The sequence below is a fragment of the Melitaea cinxia genome, chromosome 3 (genome assembly GCF_905220565.1).
Source record: "Melitaea cinxia chromosome 3, ilMelCinx1.1, whole genome shotgun sequence".
Taxonomy (NCBI): Eukaryota; Metazoa; Arthropoda; class Insecta; order Lepidoptera; family Nymphalidae; genus Melitaea; species Melitaea cinxia.
The window spans coordinates 14,208,658-14,227,701 of NC_059396.1; the positions used below are offsets into that span (position 1 = coordinate 14,208,658).

Sequence of the window (19,044 nt, forward strand, 5' to 3'; positions counted from 1 at the left end):
AAATACAAGTGACGGTGGTCATGTGGATCATTTCCTACATCCAAAACTCATGATTACTCATTATAATTCTATTATTATCAGACCTATTTGGAAGACAGCAAAAGTATAAGTCGGAAGTTGTTGTTTAAATAAGGTACATACTTAAGAATGATTTCCTTAATAATCTTATAAGGGAGAAATGGTCTTATGAGTCTTGTTCAGTTAATTTTTTCTTTTGTTAGGGTAAAAATTAAAAAAAAAAACAATAATTATCGCAACAGTGCAAAACTTATTTTATTAAGTAATAGTGGTTTCCTGAACCAAAGGCAACATACACTTAATGTTTTCTTCCTCATATTTTAATATAAGAATCTGATTGAATGTTCTTTCCAAACAATATCAGAGACTGTCACATACGAGAACAAAATATTGATTTCAAACAGTAACTTTTTGTACCAGGCAGTTCTTGGCGCATTTTAATCAATACATAACTCACCCTAAACATGAACATAAACTGTACATCAGGATTAGATAGATGATGATACAATAGTGATCAAATTCACTTTATTTAACCTTACAATAAAAAATTAATTTTACCTATATCGTAAGCTAGAACTTATACATCTTACATTACACATGATATAAAATATGCTAATTATATCGGTTCTCATCAGGATTTCAGATTGAATTTTTTTTTTCCAAATAAAGATTATTTTAAATAGTCAAAATAATTGACTTGCCATTTGTAAATTAAAAAAATAAATGTAGTGTTTGATTGAAAAGTGTTGTCAGATAAAATTTTAAAAGTACCAGTAATAACTTCCTAGAAGTTATTAATAATATCATTAATATAACTGTAGAATTAAATGGCAATGACATTAATAAGAATTAAAATTATTACTAAAAGTCCTGTCTATTTTTAAAAATTTTTGTTCAAAAACATTTTTAGAAATGTATGGATTGTTATCTAGTTAAAGTTTATGCTTCATATTTTATATTCAGGCACATAATTATCTTTGGGTGATTATGACATAAGCGACAATCTAGTTATGTTAATACCTATCCCTACTTTTCATTCTCTACTCCGGCTTGTGTCATAAGATCTGTTACATTTTTCTCAAGCTCGTCCACTCTTGATCCCATCTCGTCTATTCTGTTAATTATCTGATCAGACATACTTTGAAATTTGTCTTGCATATTTTGTAATAGTGACTGAACCTGTAACAATAATTGAATACTTAAATACAAACAAACTTTTATTCAAATTATCAAAGATTACTTTATTCTAGCTATACAGAGCCAAGATATCAGTTTAGAAAATAGATTCTGCTGACAAGAAATAACAAGAAACTCGGATTCCAATAAACAAAAATAAAAGATGTGATTAATACACCTGACAGTTGATACTTACATACTGTGTTACTTCTTGCATGTTTTTAAGGTCATTAGCCGGTGTAGTGTAACTGTTCTCCCCATCATTAGTCGTAGGTTCAGTGTTTTGTTCTGACATTTTAAAACTTATCCACAACTGGTGAATTAAGCCCTTATTATATCTTCTTTATACAATAAACCGCTATTACTTTAGAATCACAATTCTGTAACATAGTTTTGTTTTTTATATAGAAATATTTAGACGTTCCACGAATAGATAAATGACAATAAATTGAGCTATTTATGATTTCCGTGTTTGAACAATAAATTAAATGAAATTGTTCCTAATTTTTCTTTTAAATAAAAAATAGATTATCAATCGGTAATTTTTCGTAAATTTATTGTTAAAAAATGTATATTTAACATTACTTGTAGTTTACACTTAATCTTTTTTAACTACAAACCAAGAACGTACCTACTTAATAAGGCTCTGAAATGCACTGTAACTCGCAGTTTCGCAAATCGCAATCACGCAATGTCGGGATAATATCGTATAACAATACAACTTTACTATATAGATAGCAGTGTTGCCAACTCCAGCATAGAGTTAAACTGTAGATATGCCAGAAAAAAACTGTAGAAAACTGTAAATGTCAAATTAAAAAACAGTAAATCTACAGCTTTGTCTTTTTATTACCCGACTGCCAAGGAAGGGTTATGTTTTTCGCGCGTATCTTGTATGTATGTAAGTAATATTCTTTACTACCTCATATTTCCAGAACCACTGAACGGATTTACATAATTGAGGTATCGTTAGGTTCGTTTTAGCTGCCCAAGTGTTCTTAGATAGGTGACATTAAAAAAATCAAACATGGCGGCTGCGCGAAGCCATTAATAAAAAAATTTTTTTTTTCTCGAATACTACAATATGGGTATCAAATAAAGTGCACAATACAAGCATTTTAAAAAGGTATATCATGATTATTATTACCTATATATATATAATAAAGAAATACAATATTAAAGTTTAAAAAATGTGGACTTTGCTCTTTCCCACGCCTATGCCATGCCAAACTCGCCTCGTAGGCGACGATCAACTTCAGGGTGCCTTTCCAATAAAATACAATGGTTAAAAAAAACATACAATTAAAATTACAAATAAAAATTAATAAATGTCACACCAATTTACAATTACATTAATAAAATCAATAACAAATACATAATACCAAATACAAACAAATAATTTTAATAATAATTTCATTATATTAAAACTAATAGTTGTTGACTTAAGCAGTCACCTATTTGCTAAAGGTCAGGCTTACGTTGCTTTGAGCAGAGTGAGATCTTTCTCCGGGCTTGCTATCAGTTCTCTTGACCCTAAAAAATTACTTAATCAACCACATGATGTAAACTGTTTTAATGAATTTAACCGATTACGTAATTTGTCTGACTAAAAAGACATAAATAAAATAATAATTAAAAAAAAAACCCGCCTGCGTGAAGAACATCTAATAGAAAATCAATTGAAAAAGCTGGAACAAGATAAAAATTTAATATGCACACAAAGTCAGCGAAATAAATAGAAACAATATCAAACATTTTGTGCTGTACATTTAAAATATATTAATACGGTAGTCCTTCGAAACTTTATGCAACGTCGTAGATAATATGCAGTCGGAGGCATGAAATTGAAGGATAAGTCAAATCATTCTCAAACGCGCATTTACGATCACAGTCGCATGCAGAGCAATAAAAATATGTGTTGCCTTTTTTACTTTTTGCAAGCCATCCGCTAAACTTTTCATCGTTGAGCCAAGAGTCAATAAATTTTTGCTCGTATCTCACTGTTTTCTTCTTTCTTGCTGGGGATTTGTCAACATCTGACTCACTATCACTACTACAGCTATGCATATTCGTAACTTTTTGGTCAACTCACAACGTTAACCGAACAATCAGACGAATGACTGAATACACGGTCAAGTACATATATCTCGACAGTCAAAGCATTCGCGGGGATTTCCCAGTAAGAAAAACAAAATGTCGGTAAAACTAACATCGACCGAAACAATCTAAGACTGTCTACTAATAACGCCATCTATTAAATTGATTGATGACCATTACCTCCGGTTCGATGATAGTAGGTTTTACTTAAGCTGACTTAGTGCACGAACTACTACGTAGCAAACAAAATGGATGGCGCTAGCATCTTAAGCAAAAAACTGTAGATTTTAAGGCCTAAACTAAAAACTGAGAGAATTTCCAAAAAACTGTAGATCTACGGTTAAAACTGTAAAGTTGGCTACACAGATAGATAGTAAATGTAAAACGTAGTAGGGCAGACACCAAATATCGATATATCGAAATATCGATATTTTTTCAAAAAAATATCGATAAATATCGCCGATATTTTTAATTTCAAAATATCGATAATCGATATTTATTTTTGAATATCGAAGTCGATATTTTTTTTTAAATGGATATCACAAATGTCACTTACAATTCTAATAAATATAATATTATAAATTATAAAAATAAATAGTTAAGCTATATTTAACAGATAAATTACATTAAACTAAAAAAAAAATTAATCATCTATGAATATAATTTTTTAAATTATATTCATAGATGAAGTAAAAAAATTTTTACTTGATCTATGATTATATTATATTTTAAATGAATTATGTATTCTACTTTTATTTCAACATATGGTCCGTTTTATCTGTAAATGAATAACTGTAACAGCGCGCGAGAGTTTGCGAGTTTTGGTATTAGTGCTGTCTATATCCCTCTGTAGTTTGTGAACACAACCAAAAAACATGTCTATGGGTAGTTTCTTTAGACTTAATTTAAGTGTGATCAAATACCAAAGTGTGTGGCTACGGTACTAAAGAATATAGCCACCCCCTTTCTTCCCGCGGGTGTCGTAAGAGACGACTAAGGGATAACACAGTTTCGCTACCACCTTGGAACTTAAAAAGCCGACCGATGGCGGGATAACCATCCAACTGCTGGCTTTGAAATACACAGGCCTAAGACGGGCAGCAGCGTCTTCAGTTCGACAAAGCCAGTACTGCGGTCACCAACCCGCCTGCCCAGCGTGGTGACTATGGGCAAAACACATGAGTTCACGTTATTTTTGGCGTTAACTTGTGGAGGCCTATGTTCCTACGCTACCCCTGGTACCACTGTCACACCTCAGAACCCCATGGTTATGGAGATATCCATGGTTAAAGTTTTGAGGTTAGAAGAGGAATTTCGTAGCTTTCACACGTTATTTTCACATTTCACACGCGTTTTTTCAAATTAATCTACCACCTTTAAAGTTAGAGGAACGCTTGGCTCCGGCGCTGCGGGAAGTGCAGCCCTTCCGCCCTTGCGTGCGAAAGCACCGCTACCCTCCCTCCGCGCCTCCGCGGCACAAAAAAACACTCTAGGGGTAAGACAGACCAAGACCACGTGGACAGTGGTGTGCTCCGATTCGGTTTTGGGTATTTTTCGAATTTCTAAACCTATATTCTAGCACGCAATGTTACTAATTTTATTAGAATATTATGTCTGACGCGTTATTTTGTTTAAAAGTGTCGATTTGTCACACAATGCAAACAGTACGAGCTCAAAGGTATTATAATAGCTTTAAATTCTTCTTCTAACCTCAAAACTTTAACCATGGATATCTCCATAACCATGGGGTTTTGAGGTGTGACAGTGTTACCTTGTATAGATTCCCCTACACCCTCCACCCTCCACACCCAAAAACCCCATAATTCGGTTTTTCTAATTCGGTTTTTCCTAGCCTAGATCTTAGGCCAGCCGAATATATGTAAAAGCAGCAATGAGTGACTCATGTTAATTTAAATTTTGGTAAACACTCAAGAGTGCGAAGGTAATTAAATAACATGTAACCTTCATGCTTAACAAGGAGATCACATCAGTCAGATAGTCACAAAAAGGCTTCAACAAGCTGTTATATATGGACATATTGAAGCATTATTTAAAAACTTTGGCCTTCTAAGCAAACAAGCACAGATATCTGTTGAGCCCTTATTCCAAATTCACTAACTGTGAAGTGGGCGTTGGGGATACATTGATTGATGTGAATTTTTTATTTGAAGATGAAAATAATGACAATATTAATCACAACATAATACCATCTACTTCACAGGAAGGTCATTCCAAAAAATATGTGTGTGAGTCTATAGCGAAAGAAGAAGTAATCCTAGAAAAAATAAAAGTCCAATGCTCAGCCTATACTGCAGGATACATTTGCCGAAAAATGACGAAAAATGTTAAATGTAAAATGTGCTTGGAGACATACACAAGTAGCTCTACAGAGAATAATATTTATTCTTATATCCGTCATAGAGAATACAAATTGTTAAAAAATAATAATTTAGTATATCCTAATCCTAAACTCCTAATGTTATATCGAGCTGTAAGTTCATATATACATAACTAGCTGTGCCCGCGGCTTCGCCCGCGTTGTAATCAGTGTGTCACAAAGTTTTGCCGGCAAACTTCCAGTGAAACTCTCATCAAAATGGGCTTAGCTTCCTCTTGAAGCCCTCTCTCCATTGGTGAAACCGCATGAAAATCCGTTCAGTAGATTTTGAGGGAATCGATCACATACACTCTTAGGGACTTTGTTTTATAATACACTAACTGTTGCCCGCGACTACGTCCGCGTGGTTGCAGATGATATATATGAAGATATGCATTACTTTTAAGATGTTTAACGCAAATTATTTTTTTATTTCAGTCACTTGAAATGCTTATCACACTGAGTAACTTTTTAAAAGGCACAATTTAGTATGCTTTAATGGTTATTTTTAAAAAACCTCTCTATTCACCACATTTTTAGTTTTATTTTCAGGCTGCAGTAAAAATAGCCTATCAGGCGAACTTATAGCTGCTGTATATGTGTCATACAAACTATCAACCCCAATTAAACCCCCTTAGCGGTGGAATATCACAAAATCTGTTCTTAGCGGAAGTCTACTAACTATAATCTACCTCCCTGCCCAATTTCACCTGTCTTTGTCCATCCTGGTTGGATGGGACCATCTAGCGGTTTTTGAGTTCTCGTGATGAGTGAGTCAGTGACCTTTCCCTTATATATATAATATTACAATGCATTATTTGGACAACTCCTCAGCATCTATAGAGCATACATTTTAATTTCAAGTCTCTTACTTCAAAAATATAGGACTTTCATACAAACTTCCAACCCCCGTTTTATCCCCTTGGGGGTTAAGTTTCGTAAAATCCGTTCTTAGCGAATGTTTACGCCCTAGAAGGAACCTATCTGCCAAATTTCAAGTTTGTAACTGTTATAGTTTCGGAGATTTTGTGATGAGTGAGTCAACCTACCATCCCCTGTTTTAACCCCAAGAGGGAGTTGATTTCTAAAGATACATTATTTAGACACTTTCTCACCACCTATAGAGCATACATTTTTAAATTTCAACTTTCTTACTTCAAAAACATAGATCGTTCATACAAATTTCCAACCCCCGTTTTACCCGCTTAGGGGTCGAGTTTCGTAAAATCCGTTCTTAACGGATGTCTACGTCCTTTAAGAAGCCTAGCTGCAAAATTTCAAGTTTGTAGGTGTTACAGTTTCGGAGATTTCGTGATGAGCGAGTCAACCTACCATCCCCCGTTTTAACCCCAAGAGGGGGTTGATTTCTAAAGATACATTATTTAAACACCTTCTTACCATCTATAGAGCATACATTTTTAAATTTCAACTCTCTTACTTCAAAAACATAGGACGTTCATACAAACTTCCAACCCCCGTTTTACCCACTTAGGGGTCGAGTTTCGTAAAATCCGTTCTTAGTGGATGTTTACGTCCTTTAAGAAGCCTAGCTGCCAAATTTCAAGTTTGTAAGTGTTATAGTTTCGGAGATTTCGTGATGAGCGAGTCAACGTACCATCCCCCGTTTTAACCCCAAGAGGGGGTTGATTACTAAAGATACATTATTTAGACACCTTCTTACCATCGATAGAGCTTACATTTTAAATTTCAACTCTCTTACTTCAAAAACATAGGACGTTCATACAAACTTCCAACCCCCGTTTTACCCCCTTAGGGGTCGAGTTTCGTAAAATCCGTTCTTAACGGATGTCTACGTCCTTTAAGAAGCCTAGCTGCCAAATTTCAAGTTTGTGAGTGTTATAGTTTCGGAGATTTCGTGATGAGCGAGTCAACGTACCATCCCCCGTTTTAACCCCAAGAGGGGGTTGATTACTAAAGATACATTATTTAGACACCTTCTTACCATCTATAGAGCTTACATTTTAAATTTCAACTCTCTTACTTCAAAAACATAGGACGTTCATACAAACTTCCAACCCCCGTTTTACCCTCTTAGGGGTCGAGTTTCGTAAAATCCGTTCTTAGCAGGTGTCTACGTCCTTTAAGAAGCCTACTTGCCAAATTTCAAGTTTGTAGGTGTTATAGTTTCGGAGATTTCGTGATCAGTGAATCAACGTACCATCCCCCGTTTCAACCCCAAAAAGGGGTTGATTTCTAAAGATACATTATTTGGACACTTTCTCACCATCTATAGGGCATACATTTTAAATTTCAGGTCTCTTGCTTCAAAAACATAGGACTTTCATACAAACTTCCAACCCCCGTTTTACCCCCTTAGGGGTCGAGTTTCGTAAAATCCGTTCTTAGCGGATGTCTACGTCCTATAAGGAGCCTACCTGCCAAATTTCAAGTTTGTAGGTGTTATAGTTTCGGAGATTTCGTGATGAGTGAGTGACCTTTCGCTTTTATATATATTATAGATTATTTAAATAAAAATGCTTGCCAGCAGAAAATTGCAATAAATTTGAAAAAAAAATTAAAAAGTCTAAAGTTTTCGTGGTCAGAACAACCGTGGAACAACCATTCAGATTTATTAAAAAATATATTTTTAAAATATGTAATCAGGCTTCATGTTCACAACTGGTGCAATATTTTAAATAAAATTTTAAAGGGAGATGTTGAAGAAAAGTATACATTAAAAATGTCAGACATTCATAAAACTGCTTATGTCAAATATAAAATCATAAATTAAGAAAAAAAAGCAATAAAAAAAGGAAAAATCTATAACCTGTTTTTAATTTTTAAGTAAAAATTTAAAATAATTAGCTATAAACCTACCTGCCTACACAAACATTTGATCGATAGAATAGGCATCTCACTTAAACATTGATAACTGGATTATCGACTGTTTCAAGCACTATGCAATTTGTACTGTCAAAATGAAGGAGGCTACAGTGGCGCCAAACCGGAACAACTGGAAACTAGGGAATACATCACTGTCGCATCATGGTCGCATCTGTTACATAGTAACCATTAGTAACTAATACTTAATCTGTGGTCAGTCCTGAACAGAAAAACACCTACTAATTACAAGTATCATTATTTTGCAGGCTGGGGTGGGGTAGTTCAGAAAATCGAGGATAAAGTGTAAAATAACTTGCTTAAACAGAACGAGGAGTAATTCAAAATTCAAATATAGCCGACTAACGAACGATGGGCCTCAATAATATTGCCACGGTGAAAAATATTGGAGATAAATTAAAATATATTTATATTTTATAATATATCTTTTTATACCTATGAATCATACAAAACATGTTTGAATGATTGATGATTATTTAAATTAATTATATTTGCAAAAATTCTCGACTCTACTGCTGCTACTGCCCTCTATTTTCGACACATTAATATATCACATCGAACTCACCCTCCTCGTCCAAGAGATGGCGTTAGTTTGTATGACTATTTCTGAATTACGATAATGTAGGCGAGTTTCACACCCGTGGTAGCGATGTTTTATACAAAAATTGTATACCCTTTGGTATAATGCAAGAAGCTTATACAAATATAAGCTTCTTGGTATAGTGTATACCTACTCAAAGCATACTCTTTGGGTCTTTGGTTTCCTCTATGAGCATTCCGCAATGAAACTTTTGACGTACAATCATTTTGATTTACGCAGATTTACGGTCTTTGATTACATTTTGACATTTCAATGTTGTCGTCTGAAACAATCGAAGAGAAGTTATATACTACATTTAGTTCGAAATTTAACAATATTATATAAATCTACAATTCGAAACTAAAGAATTAAATATTTACAAATAATTCCGGTAAAAATCATATCCGAGAGGAATGGTACCAAGAATGCTTGCACCATTTCGCCGTTCAATTGCTATGCCAATTCTCTAAACAATAAAATGCACCAGCACTCTTGTCCCCAATGGAGGCAATCAAGAAGCTTATAGAGGCAATAAGACGAGGAGTCAAAAATCTATCGGTTCGACTACTAACGGCACAAAGATGTAAATAATTTGGAATTAGTGGTGAATTTTTGTGCCATTTAGTCGTTTACGCTGTTTTCGCCGCGGAGAATACAATAAATACAAGCAAAATGTGCCTAAATTATTACCTAAAACCTATTTAATTTCAAATATACTAAGTATCGGTATTCTCATTCATTCGTTTTGACTAGCCTGTTGGTGCAGTTTATGTTGGCCCTGTTTTCTGCTCCACGGGTTGCGGGTTAGATTCTCACCTGAGTTTGGGTGCCCCTTAATTCAAACATCAATATAATAGGTACCTAACTAGCCTAATGGCGAGTTCATAAGAGTACTGTCCGAGTGACTATGGTTCAGTAGTAATTTTATATTTTTATTTCTTTTTTTTTGCAATCGTTGAAATTTATGAAATAGTTGGTATTTAAGTATTTTATACAAAATATTGAAACAAATATAGTCTATGCGCATTCCGCAATAAAACTTACGACGACTATTTGGTCAGTAACTAATACTTAATCTGTGATTTGGTCAAAACTTCAAAAGTGTCAAAATCAAGTCAAAATAATCAAATGATTGAAGATTCTAATGTTTTATTATTAAACATTAACAATAAATTTCAAGATATAACGTACGAGCTAAATACGTATTTTACAGCCAACCTTTTAGGTATAAACCTTACAAAACCATGCAACCTTTACTTAGCACCAAAGCTGATATTCAAATAGATTTAAATCAAGTTAAATTAGATGTGTTAAACGGCATCCGAGAATGTAATGATCGAGGATTAACACAAACAGTCAAATGGCTGTCCGAACTTAATTATGCACTTAAAGATCATAAGCTTCCTCCTAATATAGAAAGCCGTAATTCGTTTGATAATGAAATCATAGCAGAAGAAAAAGAGGCATATACTTTGGCTAAAAGTTACTTCGATTGTCAAGAATACGACAGAGCTGCACATTTTCTCGAAAGCACCACCAGTTCAAAATGTGTATTTCTGCATAGATATTCACAATATATGTCAAGCGAAAAAAAAAGATCTGATAATGCTACGGATACTGGATCTGAGAATACTGATTCAACTCAAGTATTGTTAGACCTGTTGTCTTTTTTTAAGGTTCTTATACAGTTTTATAGAACAATATTAGAATATTAATTCAAATTAATTACATAATGTAATAAAAGATTTTTTTTCTACCTTCGACTTTGTGTTTCAAATAATTTGGTATAAATTAGTTTATTATAATAATTTAACTTTTCAGACCAATCATAATTCTCTTGATGGATACCTTTTATATTTGGAAGGTGTTGTTTTAAAGAAATTAGATTTACGAAGTCGTGCAGTAACAGTGCTGCAGGCAGCTGTTGCAGCAGCACCAACATTGTGGGCAGCATGGGTTGAACTCGCAGGACTTGCTAACGAGTATGAGGCTTTAGATTCTTTACAACTGCCAAAACATTGGATGATGTACTTTTTTGCCGCTCATGCTTTTGTAGAACTAAAACTGTCAGATCAAGCTTTAGAAGCTTACATGGTTTTAGCAGCTGCAGGGTTTGAGAAGAGTACATACATTACTGCTCAAATGGCTATTGCACATCATGATAGAAGAGGTACTTATTATTATATTGCTATATTTGCAAATACATTATATACAATGAAGTTTGGCAAAAGCCATTATTTAAAATTATCTTGACCAGTCAACCCAACAACTAAGTTGTGTGTAAATAAAAAAATATTTCACATATAATATTTTAAACTATTACTTTTTAATTGAATTTCAGATGTAGACTCATCGCTAACCCTATTTCGAGAACTATATAAAAATGACCCATACCGTTTAGATAATTGGGATGTATACTCCCACCTCTTGTATCTAAAGGAAAAACGAATGGAATTAGCAAATCTTGCACAGAAAGCTGTTTCAATTGATAAGTATAGAGTTGAGACATGTTGTGTTATAGGTAAGATGATTGTGATGTACAAAATATTTATAATGTAATATTTAAGTCTTCACCAAGGGTCACAATTTTTTATGGTATCTCTTTATGATATTTGCAGTATAGGCAGTTACCCATATTTCTGTTAAATTAATTTATATTATTGTTAAACAGATTATACTAAGAAGTTGTTAGTAACTTTTATTAGTTACTTATATCATAAACAAGGATAAACAATATGAATAAAATTTAAATATGATAAAATCTATTTTTTGTTTTAAGTTATACTTTGTTAAACCAATTATCTCCATATTCTTTGACTATAATTATATTTGTATTTTTCTAGGTAATTATTATAGTTTAAGAAGTGAACATCAAAAAGCAGTTTTATATTTTCAAAGAGCTTTATCATTGGACCCTCAGTACTTATCAGCTTGGATCCTAATGGGTCATGAATTTATTGAGTTACAAAATTCAAATGCTGCAATACAGTGTTATAGACAAGCTATTGGTATGACTCACTTAATTACAGTTCCCATATTTTTTGTATTATTATTGTTAATGCCTTACATGAAAGTTTATTATAAAATGTTCAAAACTAATTTTAAAATTAACACTATTTAAAACTAATTTAATAATTTAAAAATTTCAACTTTTATAATTTCATATACACATTTATTTCATTCTTATTTTTTTTTAATAAGACTTAATCAGCAAACTGTGTCACAAAAATATTAATTATTAATTGGACAGACAATTTATGAAGGTAAGATATAAATAAATTTCCTATATTTTAGATGTAAATAGAAACGATTATAGAGCCTGGAATGGTCTAGGACAGGCTTATGAGATATTGGGTCTCAATGGTTATTGTATATATTACTATTCAAGAGCGGCACAACTGAAGCCAGATGATTCAAGAATGTTAGTGTCTCTTGGTGAAGCTTATGAAAAAATGGATAAAATTCCTAATGCACTTAAATGTTATTATAAAGCGCACAGTACAGGAGATATTGAAGGAATGGCATTGTTTAAATTAGCAAAGTGAGTAATTTTATCTTCATCATTCAATTAAAGTTCTAATTAAAATCATAAACTTGGATAACTATTATGACTGTCTGAAAAGACAAATCAGCGAGATCATGAGAAATCAACAAATAGATAAATTATAATTTAATATGTGATAAATATAACAAATGTGAGGGACATGGGAAATGCCTAGATTCCTCTAATTTCCGTTCAGATTTATTAGTAGATAAGTTGACCGCTGAAACATTGCAGATCCAAAAAATGTACTCCTAGTACTTCTATTTCAGCTGCAGACGCTTTAGCTACAAGCTTAATATTTATGCAAAGCATTATGTATAAAAAATAATTTATGAACTAATTTCAAGTATAAAAATAATTTATTAATTGCAGGTTGTATGAGAAGTCGAACATGCCGAACAGCGCGGCTGCCGCTTACACGGCGGCGTGTCAAGAGCCTGCCAACGCTGGTAGTAAGGAACTACCCGCGGCGCAACGCTACCTCGCGCAGTACTACCTCCGGTTCTCGCTACTCGACCACGCCTCTCACTACGCTTACAAATGCCTCGAACATGAAAGCGTATGTTATGTTTTATGCACTATATTTCGAGTTTTTTTTTTTATAATTATTTATTTTACAGAAAAAAAAATACTATTAATATGATAGACAGTGCTACGAAAACGATGTACCTACAGTTTAATAGTGCACTGTTTCTAGAATAGTATATATTGTGATCCTAAAGGCTTAACTTAAAATCTTGACACTGTCTTTCTCAAAATGAACTTATTACTTTTAAACATGTTTTATATAAAAATGGCACCCCAGTGAACAAATAGCTATAAGATTAAGACTAATAATATATATGTAAATCGCTTAATTGTATTAAATTTTTGATCATAATGCTTTTTTGCACTGGTGTGTGCACATTTCACTTATCTGTTTTATATGAAATATAGCATATATTCTTACCATAATTTTTTTTTTAATATTTAGGGCTGAGGGATTTAAAATTATATTCTAATTTATATATGTATTTCCAATCCCTAACAGACTAAAGAAGCTGGAAAGAACATATTAAAAACGATATCAGAAAAGCGCTTAGCTCCATCAACCTCGTCACAAGCTGTCAATTTACCAGAAGACTTGCCAGATGCGATTAGGAACGCTTCCACGTCGTTAACTCAAGACACTCCCAAAACACCATTTCCTAGCCCCAACATTACCCCGGATAACTTTTCCACTCCAATGTTTTCGAGAAGAAACAATAAATATAAAATGTGACAGGTGTTTTTCTCAAACTGCAAAATGTAAGACTATTTTTACTGTAATAAACTGTTTGTACAGATGTTAATTACTATCATTTTCTGTTTACATTACATCAATATTACTTGAAATAACAAAAAAGAAGCCTTTTTGTTCACAGATACTATATTTTTAATTACTACTTGAAATGCTTATTATACCAGTAAATCTTTGTGTAAGGTAAGGAGAAGTATAAATGATTTAAACCAAAATATTGGTATTTTTTTATTTTTTTTATAAAAATTAACAGATCTCAGTGCTCAAAAGTAATAATAATTACATTAAATAAATAGTTGTGCATTGATCGAAGAGAATTGTTCAATTAGTAAAGTTGAAAAAATAAAACTAATGATAAAATCACAGATGAAGAAGCACGAAATTTGAGAGCTCAATTCGATTTAAACTCAGTTGTGCATATTTGACTTATATTTTTATACTAAAGCGTTGAAATTACAATTTTAACCTTTTGTGCACTATATGTAAATAGTTGTTGCATTTAGATTTAAATCCTATAGTCTTATTTGTGTGACTTACTCTCAGTTTTACTTTAATTAAGTCTGATATATATTAAACTTTTTCTTTTACTATTAACTACCAAAGTTAACTTTTATTAATAATACATCCAAAGCTTTAAGAACAAAAAATTTAAAGTTACAATTAATACTAGCCTCTTATTAATTACAATAATTTGCTATAGTGCTATTAGACTAATGTCATGATTAGAAAATGGTTTGTACCCCATGTTGAAAATTCACAACGTCGCAATGACATCATAGTTGCATTGTATGTTATTCTAGTGACTCATAAACTGATTCATGCCTAAGATAACTATAGACATTTGGACATTTTGATAATGCTTACTGTTAACAAATACATGCCAAATAGGGACAATTACATATTGTCATGCGTAATAAATAGGCCAAGGCTTTTAAATTCATTAAATACTATATAATATATTTATATAATAAAGCTAATACCAGCAACTATAACAACAATTATCCATACAAACATACACATTTAATTACCCTTAGTTTCATTCATTTTTTTTTTAATACTTTCACAATTTCTACATTAAAAGAGCATATAAGAATATATTAATTTTCAAATTTTAAGGCAGATTGAGGCACTTAAGTTTATCAAATTATACAAGCACTAAGTAATATGTAAATACTTAATTATTATTCTGTTATTTGAAAAAATGAACTTTATATTTATAGCTTTGTTTGTGCTTTTGTTATATAAGCTCTTCTTTGTTCTGGACTCACTCATGTGGGTAACGCAGATGTTTATCATAGGAAAGGATTCTTGGAATTGATGTAGGTCCCATTGTTCGCTGGCTAGAAAACAATTTATTTCATTTAACACAGATAGTCTTGAATCTCTGAATATTATTTGTCACTGAGTCACAAGATAATCCAAAGACACGTAATATATAACATGAAATGACTGATAAAGAGTTCTATGAACTTTTACATTGACGATAAAACTGTTTTAGTAATCAGGAAGTGAATATTGCAATATCATATACACATTCAAATGTTTCCTGTAACTTATCACAATAGTACACATTTCATTCATTGTTCATTTATTTTCATTTGATATTTATGGAATGAAACTAGAATATTATTTATAATATGGTAAAGATAAGATTCCTTTATTAAATTTTCTAACCTATAAAAATATATTATTAATCAAAATAAATTTTTTGTTATTAATAAATAATGCAATACATATAAGTATAACAACTGGTGCGCATTCACTAGCTAGCTATATAAGTCAATGGTTTGATCACCGCACACGACTAACAATTGTATAGGACATACAAATATTTGTTGGTGTCTATGTGTTTGTGTTTATGAAGTGTGTCCAATACCACTGATATTTGATTCTTATCTTACGGGGGTCCAATGAATTTCAGGCATTTATTATCTACATTATTGTTTTAAAAAATTATCAAAATAATCTTAAATCTTACCATGAATGGGTTGACAGGCATTTGGGTAGTAGCTGTACTCCAACCTCCATTAAAGAAAGGATTCTTATTCCCAAATAGATCAGTGCTTGTTGGGCTTTGAAATGGATTCTTATTTACATTATTAGTCTCCTCTAAAATAATAATACAAATGTAAGGCATCACATAATTAATTTATGAAAATTAACATTGAAAACAATAAAATCAGCAGATATTATATTTTCAATAAATATTTCCTTATGTAATTAATAATGAACTGATAAGTTGATTCTATATTTAGCTCACCCATATTTTTCATATTTTGCTGTCGAAGGGCTAAATCTAAATCAGCCAATGCAGCATAGCGATCATCTAAAATAAAGTTAAATCATTGTTCTTCTAAATTCTTTATAGAGGAATGTAAAAAATAAATTAATTAGAAAAAAACCTTATACTTCAAAAGACAAACAAAAAAAAAAAAAGAAATAATATTCAAAAAAATTATTCTGTTTAAAATTTGCGAACTCCTAAGTTGAAAGAATTCCACAGCCAAAATACCAGCTCTCACTGTCTGAAAATACATACAACTAATCCAACTAAATAAAAACAGTCTCTGGGTTTTATAGAAACATATGATAAAACTTACTTGATGAAGCAGGTGAGGACCCAAATGCATGAAAAGCAGTATTTGAAGGTATCGGTTGAGTCATAGAATTATTGTTCATATTATTCATATTGCTATTGTACTGTGCACTGTTAAATATATTTGCGGTAGAGAAATCAACAGGAAAACTGTAAAAAAAAAGCTTATCTAACATTCAACTGTGTATGTTTTTTAATTATATTGTATAATTATTATAATGATTCTTACTCAGGGACTGGGTTTTGAACCGCAGTTGGAATTTGTGTAATTTTTGTAAATGAAGGCTGATTTAAATTGTTTACAGGCCTAGGTAATTTATGGTTGACTTCATTTACAGGCATTACATTGCTTACTACTTTCGCGGTATTAACCATATTATTATTATTGACGCTGGACGTTTTCGCCTGAGATGAAATCGATATCAGAGGAGTGGCTACTCCGATCATATTACTACTTGACGATTTCGTCTTCGATTTATTTTTAACTGAAGAACCTCCATTCGTAACAGTCGTATTCAATGAGGATTCCAAATAATATCGTTTCTTTTCATACTTATCAGACATAAAATCTTTGACGCTTTGTTCATCAGTAAAGTTTACACTTTCACCCTCATAAAGGCCTAACCACACGCGTCTACAATAATCATTTCCTCTCACTTTTATAAATTCTATCTCTTCTGGCGTAAATGTAGCCATTGAGATGGACTTCACACGATGAGGAGGTGTAAGACCACGCCTGAAATACAATAAGTTATAAGTCAGTTTGTTGATGTAGTAGAGCAGCGAATAACGTAGTAAAAATACTTACAACATTCCCGAACATTTTGAACATACAAAAGAACCAATCGTAGTATTTACATATGTGGGTCCTCTTTGATTGCAATCTAAGCAATATTTATTGCCATTTTGAGATATAAGTTCACGTAAAATTTCTAAATTTTTGTCATCTTGTTTACGACGGCTTGCAGCCATTTTCGATATGTTAAATTTTATACTTCAGTTTGTATGTTACATTTTATTTTGTCTATGAGAATTGTTAACTACCTAGTACTTACTGTCACGACTGACAAATGTCATAATGATAATTAAAGATACAAAATAACACTTCGATAAAAATAGCTAATAATAATTTTGAATTAAAATCTAGAAGTAATGAAAATTATATACCAAAATTACCTAACCATAATAGTAGTTTATGCAACTGTCATATAATGAAGGGTATTAAAACACGAGTGTGAGTTTATGAAACGAGCGCAGCGAGTTTCATAATAGTAACGAGTGTTTTAATACCCGTGTTATATGCAGTTGCATACACTACTTTATCTTCACTAATTCAATTAATCAAACAACAAGAGTAAAAGCTGACAATAGTTTATTTATAATAATTGTTCAAATTTTGGATGGTACAATTTTGAAAGTTAATGTTAATTATTGATCCAGCAGCTGTAGCGGTCGCGGGGCAAGCAGTAGAGCTCGTAGACGGAGTCGGAATAAGTTATTATATTCTTTTTCATATAATTTTCTAGATTTTTTCGGCAAAAGATTGTGAGTTAATTTTGTTGCCAGATCTAGAATATCCGGAGGCGTACAAATATCATCGTCGCTATCCATTTTTAACTTTTAATTTATTAAATTAAATTCACGCGTACGTGTATTGTCACAGTGATTTTGCCGCCATTAAAATCTAACCAATGAGAGCGCAGCTGCGCGCATGCGCGCGATGTTATAATGAGATTTTACGATATCGATGTGGATATTATACCATCATGTGAAATTGCTTAAATTGAGTGTTTTGTTGTCTGCGCTATAACAGTAGTAATTATAAGTCAAGTATTGGAAACATAAGTAGAATGTTACAACATTAGTGTAGATAAAATATATAAATACGCTAAGGCTAAGATGTTTGCCTCCCTTTTTAGGAAAAACCCCACAATTATGCCACATAAATTATACATCATTTTATAGATAACGGCTTTTTCTACCGGCATCCAGAACTTAAAAAAAATGATTTATTCGTTCGGGTATTGCTAGTTAAAAAAAATTCGCTCTTAAATATAAGAAAATACTTTTGTTCCTTGATTCTTAGTCCGAGTTTTGCTCAGTATAAAAAATTAATAAGTAGGTAGTGTTAATTTAATGCCTACTTATTAAAAATCTTTATGTATATAAATTTACGAAGTACGAATGGTGTTATATAGTAGTTTAATATTGGTGGTAGCAGCCGTTTCGTCATAAGGGGACAAAGAACAACACGGAGGGGAGTAGCCATAGCGTTTTTTACTGATACAAAACTATCTGTCATTATTGCGGAGGAAATCACACACACGCATACTTTATCTAATTCCCAACATAAAAATAATCGTCTGGCACTACGAAATTCACACATGCTAAATTAAAAACACACTTACATTCTTCACACACACATAGATACTTTAAACTTGTGGACCAGTCCCTTGTCAGTGTCCACGTCTCAGCTCCGTATGTTAATACAGGCAGGACGCATTGTACGGGGCAA

The 19,044-nt window shown here is 32.2% G+C and overlaps 3 protein-coding genes across 5 annotated transcripts; 1 reads left to right on the forward strand and 2 right to left on the reverse strand.

Annotated features, from left to right (window-relative positions):
- Positions 1 to 248: 248 nt before the first annotated feature.
- Positions 249 to 1,927, reverse strand: LOC123669552 (heat shock factor-binding protein 1). 2 transcript variants are annotated; one of them, XM_045603154.1, is made up of 3 exons: positions 1,830 to 1,927; positions 1,391 to 1,574; positions 249 to 1,197 (listed from the first exon to the last, which is right to left on the reverse strand). In XM_045603154.1, the coding sequence occupies exons 2-3, from the start codon at positions 1,487 to 1,489 to the stop codon at positions 1,045 to 1,047; spliced, it is 252 nt and encodes an 83-aa protein (XP_045459110.1). In that variant the 5' UTR covers positions 1,490 to 1,574; positions 1,830 to 1,927; the 3' UTR covers positions 249 to 1,044. The 2 variants fall into 2 exon arrangements, with proteins under 2 accessions (XP_045459110.1, XP_045459109.1); XM_045603153.1 differs by having other exon boundaries at positions 1,826 to 1,927.
- An 8,273-nt stretch (positions 1,928 to 10,200) lies between these two features.
- On the forward strand, positions 10,201 to 14,148 carry LOC123669550 (cell division cycle protein 23 homolog). 2 transcript variants are annotated; one of them, XM_045603151.1, is made up of 8 exons: positions 10,201 to 10,786; positions 10,932 to 11,280; positions 11,452 to 11,631; positions 11,954 to 12,118; positions 12,405 to 12,651; positions 13,027 to 13,213; positions 13,685 to 13,941; positions 14,058 to 14,148. In XM_045603151.1, exons 1-7 carry the CDS (start codon positions 10,355 to 10,357, stop codon positions 13,913 to 13,915), a joined length of 1,791 nt encoding a protein of 596 aa, XP_045459107.1. In that variant the 5' UTR covers positions 10,201 to 10,354; the 3' UTR covers positions 13,916 to 13,941; positions 14,058 to 14,148. The 2 variants fall into 2 exon arrangements, with proteins under 2 accessions (XP_045459107.1, XP_045459106.1); XM_045603150.1 differs by lacking the exon at positions 14,058 to 14,148 and having other exon boundaries at positions 10,206 to 10,786; positions 13,685 to 13,985.
- Positions 14,149 to 14,862: 714 nt separating this feature from the next.
- Positions 14,863 to 17,569, reverse strand: LOC123669551 (arf-GAP domain and FG repeat-containing protein 1). Its single transcript, XM_045603152.1, has 6 exons — positions 17,338 to 17,569; positions 16,759 to 17,265; positions 16,534 to 16,679; positions 16,194 to 16,259; positions 15,912 to 16,042; positions 14,863 to 15,273 (listed from the first exon to the last, which is right to left on the reverse strand). The coding sequence occupies exons 1-6, from the start codon at positions 17,499 to 17,501 to the stop codon at positions 15,226 to 15,228; spliced, it is 1,062 nt and encodes a 353-aa protein (XP_045459108.1). The 5' UTR covers positions 17,502 to 17,569; the 3' UTR covers positions 14,863 to 15,225.
- Positions 17,570 to 19,044: the final 1,475 nt, after the last annotated feature.